The following is a 12,345-nucleotide window of genomic DNA, read 5'->3' as shown; positions in this document are numbered from 1 at the left end:
TATATTCATTTATATTTAATATTTAATCTTTATCTCTTCATTTCTAACTCATTTTATGCTTTTGTGTCAAATTTGGATTTATTTTAATCTCTTTTATTCCATTAACTTATGACACAACTTTGACATTTTATAAAATTTCATTTTTAAACTCAAAACGTTGAAATTATTTGTTTTGTTAATGTTCATCTCATTATTTCTGGTTGTTTTCTACTTGTTTGTGTTTTTAAATCTCAAAATTTTGACTTACTCTTTGTATCTGATATAATTTCAATTTTATTTTTAAATTTCTAATTTTGATTTAATAAGTACAAATATGTTTTGTTCATAATTACACTTTTAACTGTCAGTTGGACTTTTAAAGTCAAGATTCTGATGAACTGCAAACAGTTTACTGTCACTATATTTAAGATTTATTTAATTTTGGTTTTTCCAGCAGAAATGTATTTCACACTTTGTGAAATAAAGAGAATAAATACCGTTGCTGTGATAGTTTTTTTTATTATATTTTTCAAAGTTTTTCAAAAATAACAGACCGTTTAAATCACAACAACTGAACAAAACAGTTTAAAACGTCGTGTAATCAGTAAAACAATATGCATAAAGTCTAAATACTGAACAGTAATCTCAGCATTAATCTCCTCCAGCTGCTCATTTAAATCATTCTTTAATCGAGTTGTTAAATTTCCGACACAGTGCTGCGTTCCTGAACTCTTCGTGTCACCGGACCGCTCCTCGTCTTCTGATTGGTCGCTGCAGGAGTTGGTCATCAATCCAAGATGGCGCCGGCCCTGGTGGAGCATGTTGTCGCGGACGCTGGAGCGTTTTTGAAGAAAGCTCCTCTCCAGGTGAGTTTCTCCGTCCGACAGGTGAACAGATGAGCTGACGTCAGAGGCTCCGACAGATGAGTGGCAGGTGAGGAAGGTTGAGCCGCACGTGAAGCTCCAGAGCGGCGGCAGCAGGAATCTCACCTGCTTCAAGCCTCACCTGGAGAACAAACTCACCTGAGCGTTTAAACAGCTTCCGGTCCTACAGGTGGACCCGTCCAGGTGAGGTCAGAGTTAATGTGGCCGTTTATTGGTTAGAGCTGAACCCGGGTCACCTGGAGAACACACTGTGACGTCATCAGCCTTTAAATTCACCCTCACAGATTAAAACAAAAAACAAACAAAAAAAAACAGTTCGGCAAGTAGAAACGGAACCAGAACCAGTCCAATGGAACATCAGACTGCAGCAGGAGGGTTCCTGGTGGTAGAACCTGATCTGATGTTAGATCCGGTTCTAGATGGTAGAACCGGTTCTCATCTTAAGACCAGGTCCTTACATCAGAACCGGGTCTGGTGTTAGCACCAGTCCCAGATGTTGAATCCGGTTCCAGATGTTAGATCCAGTTCCAGACTAACCGGTCTCTGGTTCTCCGTTCTTCAGGACATCGGCAGGAACATCTACACTCTGAGAGACGTTGTGGACGAGATCAGAGACAAACCGACCAGAAGGAGCCTCGCCTTCCTGCCGTACGAGCTGACCTTCAAGGAGCCCAGTCCAGAGAACATCAGACATGGTAACTAGACTAACCTAGACTGGACTAAACCAGAGAACATCAGACATGGTAACTAGACTAACCTAGACTGGACTAAACCAGAGAACATCAGACATGGTAACTAGACTAAACTAACCTAGACTAGACTAAATCAGAGAATATCAGACACGGTAACTAGACTAAACTGATCTAATCTAACCTAGACCAGAACACATCAGACTCGGTAACTTTCTAAACTAACCCATCCTGTCAGGCTGTTTGTGGTTCTACTCGGTTCTGTTTCCGTTAATCTCTGACGTTCTCGTTGGTTCTCAGTCACAGAGTTCTCGAAGAAAACCGGAGATTATCCAAGTCTGTCGGCGACCGACATCAAGGTTCTGGCTCTGACCTACCAGCTGCAGCTGGAGCACGTCGGCTCCCAGAACCTGAAGACGGAACCGGAGCAGAAGGTACCTGAAGTCCAGGTGATCCAGTTTGTCCTAGTTCTCTCTGAGCTGCTGGATCAGGTGTTGTTCTGTGTTCCAGGTCAACGTTCAGAGCACACGGCGCCACCCGGAGACTCCGCTCAACGTGGCAGGGTTCCACTTCCCCTCCAAGGTCAGAATCTGTCCACCCGTTTACCCGTCCACCCTTCAACCCGTTTACCCGTCCACCCGTTTACCCGTCCACCCGTTTACCCGTCCACCCGTTTACCCGTCCACCCGTTTACCCGTCCACCCGTTTACCCGTCCACCCATCCGGTGTTCCTCCAGAGAACTTAACTGTTTGACTTTCTGTCTCTTCAGAAACCAGCAGAGAGTCCAAACATCAAACCGACGGAGGCGATGGATCCAGATCAGTTCAACAGCTTCCAGTTCTGGAGAGAACCGCTGCCGAGTGTCGACCAGCTCCTGGCTCTGCTGGTGAGTTCAGGGACACACGGAAACTGTGGCGTCGTCTCAGGAGAACCATCAGAACAACACTTTGAAACCATCTACCAGCTGTTCTATGTTTTCCGTATTCAAATGAAAATGCTTCAACACCTGAAGAGTTAAAGAGCCACAGTAACGTCAAAACCATGAGAAATTACATGTGCTTTTTTTATGTTCCACTATATTCAGATAAAAAGTCAAAATTATAAGAGAAAGACAAACCATCAACCCCAGTTTTGGACTTACTCCATTAGACGGTCCTGATCGTCTACAGAACCAGATCCTAAACGTGTTCCTGGGTTTAAACTTTCTTCATCCTGGTGTTTCTGTCGACTCTTCGTCTCTTTAAGGCCACAGTTTGGTGTCTTTGTGCTGCTTTCAGGGTCCAGAGGATGTTTCAAAACCCGACAAACAGAACCAGACGAGCTCCCAGACGTCTGGAGACCAGTTCAACAGCTTCCAGTTCTGGAGAGAACCGGTACCGAGCATAGACGAAGACCTGCTGGGTTTACTGGTGAGTTTAACCATCAGTCAGTCTGGTTAGTTATCAATCAGTTATCGATCAGTATTTGATCAGTTGTTGAGCTTCAGATTGGATCTTTGTTCTGATTTGGTTCAGGAAACGGTCCAAACATCTGAAGCATCAAAGTAACTGGGTTTCCTTCAGTTCTCTGGTTTTATGTGGAAATAAATAAACGACAGAATCTCTGTAAAACAACAACACAGTTCTGTCAAAAAGAGGCAAAATCACCACAAAACCTGAAATCACCAGAGAAGCAGGAAACGGTTTTAAAAAGAAACACAAAATCAGCAGAAAAGATGCAAAGTCTGAACAAAAGGACAAGAATTCACTGCTAGAATAGTCCAGATCCCCACAAAGAGACGCAACAACACCAGAAAGAGTCAAAGAACTGTGAAAACGATGCAAAAACCTGTCAACACGATGCACAACCACCACAAAAAGATGCAAAACCATAAAAACACAGACCAGAAACCCAGTTAAAAACCCTGCAGTGATGATTATGATGATGATGATTGCAGGATGGAGGCGGAGTCTCAGTGTCAGACTCCTCCCAGACACAGCAGGAGGTGGAGCAACCAGACGACCAATCGGACGACGAGGACAAAGAGAACGAGCCTGAGGAGGAAGAGGAGGAGGATGAAGATGATGGAGGAGGATGGATCACTCCCAGCAACATCCGACAGGTGAAGATGGACTCGGCTGATTGGACGGCTCCAGCTGATGTCACAGTCGGGTGTCTGACCACCGACTTCGCCATGCAGGTATGAAAATATAAACAGATGTTAACAAACACAGTAGTTCATAGTAAAATAAACTTTATTAACTGCTTCCTGTCGCACACGTCCAGCAGGTTTTTCTCACGTTTCAGAGACGACATCATCTGAGGAAATATTAAAGATAAAAACCTGAAACTTTCACTCTCATTTCTCATCATGTCACTGATTCAGAGTCTGGAGTATCGGACAAATAGATCAATAATCTCTGAATATGAGGGCGTTGAAATGTGAAAACACTGAAGCTGTTCCGTCTTTGAGCTCGTTAACCATAAAACTGCTGATCAGAAGATAACGAGTTCTGTCTGTGATCAGATTATTGATCTACTGTCCAATACTCCAGATTCTGAATCAATGAGGAGAAACTTCCAGGTTTTTGTCTTTCATAGTTCAGACTCAGACTTAAATGTGAGAATAAACCTGCTGGAAGCGGGGATTTTATTTTTAAATATCTCAGCCAGCATTTTATTTTTCAGTCTAAGCTTCTCAGATGAGCTGTTTTTTACCAGAGGTGTCGTTACGGTGGAGTCTAAAAATAAAACGTGCTTCAGGAGAGGAATGTTTGGATCAAAACTGTGACTTTTCAAAACAAATGTCTTTCTGTCTCTACTTGCCCCCAGCAAGGGGTAAATTGTGAGATCAATTATGTTAAAGAAAACCTGAACTATTTATACCTCATATAATTCTATGTCAAAGTAAGACAGATTCAACACATGGCCTCTTAAAAGTTGTATTTAAAGACAAAATGTACAACTTTAAAACAGTTTCCTTCAGTAAAGGCCCCAGAGGACACATTTTGGAATAAAATCATGTTCAGAATGAATTTTACTGTCATTTATCAACACATAGCTGTAGATTTACAGTAATGTCATTATTTACCAGTAATCAGAGGTGGTTAAACTCTGATCTGAACTAGCGGGCTTCATCCAGGCCGTTCAGAGCTAACTTCATGCTAACACTTTAGCCTCACATTGTAGCTTCTTAATGCACTAACGCATGCATGAAATAGTTTGAGACGTAACTGATCAGACACAAAACTCATAAAGCCGTGAACATGATTGAAGAGCAGAAAACTTGTTAACTGTGATGTGCCGGCCTCCTCCCTGGGACAGTAGACATTAAATCAGAGAGGATTATGGGAGTTTAGCAGCAGCCACCATGATAGAATTAATGACCAGTCAGAGCTTTTATTTTGAAGACGAGCTGAAGCGTCCATCAGGCAGTCATTAATTACTGATCACTGATGGATAATGTTGCTAAACGTGTCCCTGATGTTCTCCTGGTTCCAGAATGTTCTCATCCAGATCGGCCTCCATGTCCTCTCTGTGAATGGGATGGTGATCAGACAGGCCAGGAGCTACATCCTGAGGTGTCACGCCTGCTTTAAGTGAGTAAAAATACACCAGAGATGAAGTACTACTGCTTCATAATACTGCAAAACACAGGGACTTAGTAAAATCTACATGAAAACTATAAATCTTACTCCAGTACTGTTTCTAACAGTGTACTGTCACATTTTATTTTCTTTTGACCAACAAACATTTTACATTTTTAGGACAGATTTTTCTTCCTATGTGTATCTATTTTTTTTTTTTTACTGCTTAAATGTGTGTCTCCTTGTCAGGTATGATTTAAAATGATCAGCAGATAGTGATGCTTCCAGTGTTGGTCTTCATGTACTGGAAGTTAAATCAAACCGTTTCACTTCCAGGACGACCAGCAACATGAACAAAGTTTTCTGTCCTCACTGTGGGAATAAAACTCTGAAGAAGCTGGCGGTGACGCTCAACGAGGACGGAAGTCTGCAGATGCATTTCTCCAGAAACCCCAAAGTCCTGAACTCCAAAGGCCTCAGAGTGAGAAACACTTTTTACCCTGAAAATACAGAATAAAGCTAACAGTTTCCTTCTACTTACAGTCTATGTGCTAAGCTAGGCTAACAGTTTCCCTCTGCTTACAGTCTATGTGCTAAGCTAGGCTAACAGTTTCCCTCTGTTTACAGTCTTTGTGCTAAGCTAGGCTAACAGTTTCCCTCTGTTTACAGTCTTTGTGCTAAGCTAGGCTAACAGTTTCCCTCTGTTTACAGTCTTTGTGCTAAGCTAGGCTAACAGTTTCCCTCTGTTTACAGTCTATGAGCTAAGCTAGGCTAACAGTTCCCCTCTGCTTACAGTCTATGTGCTAAGCTAGGCTAACAGTTTCCTTCTACTTACAGTCTTTGTGCTAAGCTAGGCTAACAGTTTCCCTCTGCTTACAGTCTATGTGCTAAGCTAGGCTAACAGTTTCCCTCTGTTTACAGTCTATGAGCTAAGCTAGGCTAACAGTTTCCCTCTGCTTACAGTCTATGTGCTAAGCTAGGCTAACAGTTTCCCTCTGTTTACAGTCTTTGTGCTAAGCTAGGCTAACAGTTTCCCTCTGTTTACAGTCTTTGTGCTAAGCTAGGCTAACAGTTTCCCTCTGTTTACAGTCTTTGTGCTAAGCTAGGCTAACAGTTTCCCTCTGTTTACAGTCTATGAGCTAAGCTAGGCTAACAGTTTCCCTCTGCTTACAGTCTATGTGCTAAGCTAGGCTAACAGTTTCCCTCTGTTTACAGTCTTTGTGCTAAGCTAGGCTAACAGTTTCCCTCTGTTTACAGTCTTTGTGCTAAGCTAGGCTAACAGTTTCCCTCTGTTTACAGTCTTTGTGCTAAGCTAGGCTAACAGTTTCCCTCTGTTTACAGTCTTTGTGCTAAGCTAGGCTAACAGTTTCCCTCTGTTTACAGTCTATGAGCTAAGCTAGGCTAACAGTTTCCCTCTGCTTACAGTCTATGTGCTAAGCTAGGCTAACAGTTTCCTTCTACTTACAGTCTTTGTGCTAAGCTAGGCTAACAGTTTCCCTCTGTTTACAATCTATGAGCTAAGCTAGGCTAACAGTTTCCCTCTGTTTACAGTCTATGTGCTAAGCAAGGCTAACAGTTTCCCTCTGTTTACAGTCTATGTGCTAAGCTAGGCTAACAGTTTCCCTCTGTTTACAGTCTATGAGCTAAGCTAGGCTAACAGTTTCCCTCTGTTTACAGTCTTTGTGCTAAGCTAGGCTAACAGTTTCCCTCTGTTTACAGTCTTTGTGCTAAGCTAGGCTAACAGTTTCCCTCTGTTTACAGTCTTTGTGCTAAGCTAGGCTAACAGTTTCCCTCTGTTTACAGTCTATGAGCTAAGCTAGGCTAACAGTTTCCCTCTGTTTACAGTCTATGAGCTAAGCTAGGCTAACAGTTTCCCTCTACTTACAGTCTTTGTGCTAAGCTAGGCTAACAGTTTCCCTCTGTTTACAATCTATGAGCTAAGCTAGGCTAACAGTTTCCCTCTGTTTACAGTCTATGTGCTAAGCAAGGCTAACAGTTTCCCTCTGTTTACAGTCTATGTGCTAAGCTAGGCTAACAGTTTCCCTCTGTTTACAGTCTATGCTAAGCTAGGCTAACAGAGTTTCATTTTATCTATTGGTAATTTCCTCAGCACTCGCTGCCGCTGCCTCAAGGAGGAAAACACGCCAACAACCCCCAGCTGGTGGAGGACCAGCGCTTCCCACAGCAGAGACTCTCCAGAAAAGCTCGCCAGAAGACCGACGTCTTCAACCCCGACTACGTAGCCGGAGCATCACCGTTCTGCCAGAACGACATCTATAGCCGAGCTGCAAACCTGCACATCAGAGACGGGCAGAGCGGCGGCGGCAGGAGGCGGGAAAACCCCAACGCCACCCGCAGGAAGTTCGTCAAGAAGAAGTGAGGACACGAGGACACACCAACACACCTGGATACATAAAAACGCACCTTTACGCCCACCACAGTCCTCAGTTCGTTTCTGACCAATAGCTGCATTCAGGGACACTGGGACATCTGAGACACAACAATCAACAGCCTGGATTTTGTTACTGAAGGAAACGATGGACAGATTATTAAAAAATTACAGTAAAACTACAATTAATATCAAAGAAAATTCACATCTTCTGCTCGTCTTCGTCAGATGACGGATTTGTGGGACTTTTGATCGACAGTGACGGCGTCTGAAGCAGATTTCTGATGAAGATTGACTGTTGAACTGACAGATGATTTGGAAACATGTAATTTTTAGCTTATCGGTTCAGAAATGGTGAAATGTTCCTTTAAACAGCAGCTGTAACATTCAGACTCATCAATATAATGGATCTATATTAATAATCAATAAATGTTAGCTTATAAACAGTCGATTCAGTTACTGATGCATGTTCAGAGATTAACACTTTGGGTGAAGCTAATCTAACAGTTTCCCTCTGCCTCCAGTCTTTGTGCTAAGCTAGGCTAACAGTTTCCCTCTACCTCCAGTCTTTGTGCTAAGCTAGGCTAACAGTTTCCCTCTGCCTCCAGTCTTTGTGCTAAGCTAGGCTAAGTTTCTCTCTGCCTCCAGTCTTTGTGCTAAGCTAGGCTAACAGTTTCCCTCTGCCTCCAGTCTTTGTGCTAAGCTAGGCTAACAGTTTCCCTCTGCCTCCAGTCTTTGTGCTAAGCTAGGCTAACAGTTTCTTTCTGCTTACAGTCTTGCTAAAGATGTTTTAACTTCAGCTTTAAGACACTGATGACATGTATTTTCATCATTCTGTGACATTTTACAGACAAAACAAAGAAAGATTCAGTAAAGACAGTAGCTGTTAGCTTTAGTCCCATTAGTGCTAAAATCACAACGAACTTGAGATGTTTTCTGCATTAGTTGATTTGGTGTTTGGAAACCACAAAATATTCACATTAAGAAGCTGAAATCAGAGAATTTAAAGTGTTTTTATTACAAAAATACTCAAACTGATTCATTATCAGAACAGTTCTGATGATCTTTTACGTGGAGAAGAACTTCCATGTTTACATGATTGGATAGAAAACCGTACAGTCAGAAACAATGTCTCTTTAAGGACAGAACGTTTTAAACAATCTCCAGTTAAAGTTTATTTAAACTGAAATATTTAAACTTCAGCTCAGAGTTCTAGATGTTTATGAAGCTCCGTTCACTCCAGAGAGAACTCCTCGTCCTGGTTCTCCTCCTCAGACTTCTGTTCCGTCGCTTCGCCTCCAGACTCTCTGACGTCCCACCGGGTCGGTTCTGGTTCTTTGAGCTCCAAACTGCTCAGTTCTTCCATGACGTCGACCTCCGGCGCTAAACTTTCCCTCTCAGGCAGAATAAAGTCTAGCGGCTCCAGAACGGCGGTGATGTCGATGCTGCCCAGACCTCCGTACCTGTGCAGGTGAGTTGCTGGAACACCTGCAGAGAAACAGGAAGTTACAGCAGCCAATCAGGAGGGAGGAGGCTGTGACTCACACATTACATCACAGCATCTTATTTCTGTGATTGGTTCTCTGAAAAATCAATTTTTATGATCTGTAGTCTGAGATCAGAGTGAAGAAGACATTAAATTATTCTGTCAGTTCCTCATCAGCGTGTCTGAAACCACCAAAGCCAACAGGAAGTGTGTTTGACAACTGCTGATGAAATCTGTCAGGACAGAAGCTTCCAAAATGCTACTTTCACCAAAGAACAACATGTCCTGAGAGCCAGGATACTTGAGTGTAGAGGGGAAAAACCAAACCCCTACAGGCTGCAGTCCATCACTACACCCCCTAATCTAGAACAATAACACCTGAAGATGAATCAAACATGTTCAGGTTTTTGTTGGTAATGAGGAGGAGCTTGTCTCAGAGCGATTTTTGATATTCTATTAATCAGTTTAGTTCTTTGATTAATGGATGAAGAGTTTGGATGGAGACGTTAAACTAAAGTTTAGTTTCACTTAAACTCCTTTACATTCAGTTAAACCAGCAGAACCAGAACCAGAGGATCCTCACCCAGAATCAGGGCGAGCTGCGCCGGAGGAAACAGAACCTGCAGGCAGCGGTTGAGGAATGGCAGCAGATCTTCAGCGTAGCAGCAGCAGAACTGGATGAAGAGCTCCTTTTCTCTGCTGCTGAAGGCCGACTCCTCGGCTCGGTGGAACACCAGGATCTGCCGGGTCACCTGATAAAACACAACACCACCTCAGCACACGGTTCCGACCCGCCGGGTCACATGACTCTGAACCGCTCACCGTCTTCAGGGCGTCCTCCAGACAGCGGGACACGTCCCTGGCCAGTCCGACGGGGCAGCAGAGCCGCAGGTCGTTGAAGGCGGTCAGGACGTTGTTGAGGAAGCAGGCGAGCGGCTGGAAGTCCAGCAGCGCCATGGGAGGCTGCAGGGTTCCGGGCTGAGCGCTCGGCGCCACGGGGGGGATGGTTCCGCCCAGAACCGAGGGCAGTGCGATCAGCGTGTACAGGTTCATGTCCTCCTGGAACTTGTCCACGGCCTCCTGCACCGCCCGGCGGAACGTCTCCGCCGCCACCCGCTGGAACATCGGCGCCAGCTGGCCGCGGAAGTCGGCGCCGACCCGGCTGAAGGACAGACCGAAGTACATGCACTGACCCAGCAGGGAGTCCAGGCGGCTGCCGACGCCGCGCTGGAGGTCCCGCTCCAACGTCTGCAGGAACTCGGCCACCTTCTGGACCACCCAGCCGTGGAAGATGGCGCCCTCATTCACCTGGCCGCCTGCAGGGGGCACCAGCGGGTCCTCGTCGGAGAAGATGGCCCGGTACTGTGTGATGATGTCGAACAGGTGGACCCGGCACGCCTCGATAGTTTTAGTGATGTGGAAGTAGGCGTCGTCCTCGGGGATGGCGGCCAGGATGGAGCTCAGCCAGGTACCTCGAGCCTGCAGGAACTTCACCCGAAGCTCCGCCTCCGTGAACACGTCCATCCGCCGCAGGTAGCCAATCACACGCAGGCAGACAGGAAGCTGAGAGTTGCTGCGAAGCTGCTGAAGGAGCTGGTTGAGCATCAGCTGAGTCGACTGACGGACTTCACGCACGATTCCCTAAAACAGAAAACAGCCTGGAGGTTAGAAAAGTTCTCAAATAAACTTTATACATCTGATCCAGGAGACGTTTCTGATCACGTCTTATTTTATCATCAAACTCTAAATGTTGGTAAAACGTTTATCTCTGGTCGTCTGCAGATTTCAGGTCAGCTGATCAGAACAAAAGATCCCAGAACGTGCTTAGATTTGGTTGATTTTATGGAGAACACTTTAATCTGATCTACAGACTCAAACCGTCCGAACCTCTCAGGTGAGTTCTGGTCTGCCTCACCTGGATGACAGGAAGTGAGGAGTGTTTCTTCTCCAGCCTCTTGACGTAGGCCGCCAGCTCCAGCGCCTCCTCGTAGTATCCGTTGCGGACGCAGGTGTCCATGAGCTGAGGGATCTCCAGGATCTCCAGGATCTCCGTGTGTCGGTTCAGCGTGAGGCTGTTCATCCGACGACTCGCTCCGATGTCCTCGGCCTCCTTCATGAAGCCCCTGAACGCACCGCCAGTTATTAATGACCCGTTATTAACTCAGCACACGTTTAGTGAAGTTGGAATTTAAACATCTGATGCAGTTCATTTAGTTGTAAATAAAAACACATTAAATATTTAGGAGACGGTTGTAAAACTACCATAAAACCTTATTTTTAAACTTTAAGTACATATTCACTGTCCCATAGACTACTACTACTACTACTACTACTACTGCAGTATTTAGTCCCGTAGAACCGCCTCCGAACCACCGACCTGCACTTCTCTCCGAAGCCGGGCAGCTTGTCCAGCAGCCGGGACACGCTGCTCTCCACCCGGCCGAAGTCCCGGTAGATGTGCTCGGTGCAGTCAGCGGTGCGGATGAAGGTCTGGTAGTTGGAGAAGGCCAGCTCCCGGGTCTGCTGCAGGATCTGAGCCCGCTCCTCCGCCAGCCGCTCCGGCTCCCGGCTCAGCTTCTCCACCCCGAAGGAGCTCAGCTCTGACAAGTAGGCCGCGAAGTCCGGGTTGTCCCTCCAGCTGTCCGGGAAGCTGTCCTTGAAGATGGACGCCAGGATGCTCTCATCCTCCACGTCCACCGCCGCCATATTTCCGGTTTCCGATTATTTATTTACACGGAAACCGAACCGGAGCCGTTCAATCTGATGTCTGGAGGAACAGAACCGGAGAACCGGAGCTGCCAACCGGACTGTTGACAACCACTTCCTGGTTCCTCTTCTTCTTCTTCTCCTTCTTCTGTTTACCGGAAACAAACACGCTGATGTTGGTTATCGTCCCCTGCAAGGATGGAAGCAGAACTGCAGAGTAAACACACTTATCGTCCTGGGTCAAATGGACCCGTTTAAAGTTTGAAAATGTGGGGGAAAAATTTATATGTGTGTGTGTATATATATATATATATATATATATATATATATATATTGTTTAAAAATATTCGAACTTTTTTGACATATATGGAATCATTTTAGATATTTTGGGGATTTTTTTGGAATTTTTTTTATTTATTTTTGAAAATATTTACATTTTTTACATGTTTTTACATTTTTATTTCTTGTCAAATTGGGGATTAAAAAGAACTGTTGAGGATTCTTTTAAAGAATTTTCTTCCTGAAGATTTTGCAAAGTTTTATAAATTTGACAAATGTTGTGCTGAATTTTTGGATTGTTTTTTCGGGCAAGGAACGATATTTTTTAGTGCCGTAAATGAGGACAACAGGAGGGTTAATATTTAA

General features: G+C 44.7%; 2 protein-coding genes across 2 annotated transcripts; one reads left to right on the top strand and one right to left on the bottom strand.

Annotated features, from left to right (window-relative positions):
• The first annotated feature begins 729 nt into the window (after positions 1-729).
• On the top strand, positions 730-7,952 carry nob1 (NIN1 (RPN12) binding protein 1 homolog). The gene is made up of 10 exons (XM_051943281.1): positions 730-845; positions 1,426-1,558; positions 1,853-1,986; positions 2,063-2,134; positions 2,323-2,439; positions 2,831-2,962; positions 3,490-3,732; positions 5,034-5,131; positions 5,456-5,600; positions 7,230-7,952. Exons 1-10 carry the CDS (start codon positions 777-779, stop codon positions 7,497-7,499), a joined length of 1,413 nt encoding a protein of 470 aa, XP_051799241.1. The 5' UTR covers positions 730-776; the 3' UTR covers positions 7,500-7,952.
• A 550-nt stretch (positions 7,953-8,502) lies between these two features.
• On the bottom strand, positions 8,503-11,856 carry cog8 (component of oligomeric golgi complex 8). The gene is made up of 5 exons (XM_022221745.2): positions 11,372-11,856; positions 10,910-11,117; positions 9,817-10,635; positions 9,578-9,746; positions 8,503-8,996 (listed from the first exon to the last, which is right to left on the bottom strand). Exons 1-5 carry the CDS (start codon positions 11,698-11,700, stop codon positions 8,743-8,745), a joined length of 1,779 nt encoding a protein of 592 aa, XP_022077437.2. The 5' UTR covers positions 11,701-11,856; the 3' UTR covers positions 8,503-8,742.
• Positions 11,857-12,345: the final 489 nt, after the last annotated feature.

This window comes from Acanthochromis polyacanthus, chromosome 2 (assembly GCF_021347895.1).
Source record: "Acanthochromis polyacanthus isolate Apoly-LR-REF ecotype Palm Island chromosome 2, KAUST_Apoly_ChrSc, whole genome shotgun sequence".
NCBI lineage: Eukaryota > Metazoa > Chordata > Actinopteri > Pomacentridae > Acanthochromis > Acanthochromis polyacanthus.
Note: the sequence above shows the minus strand (reverse complement) of the source record. Positions and strands in the feature narration are given on the sequence as shown.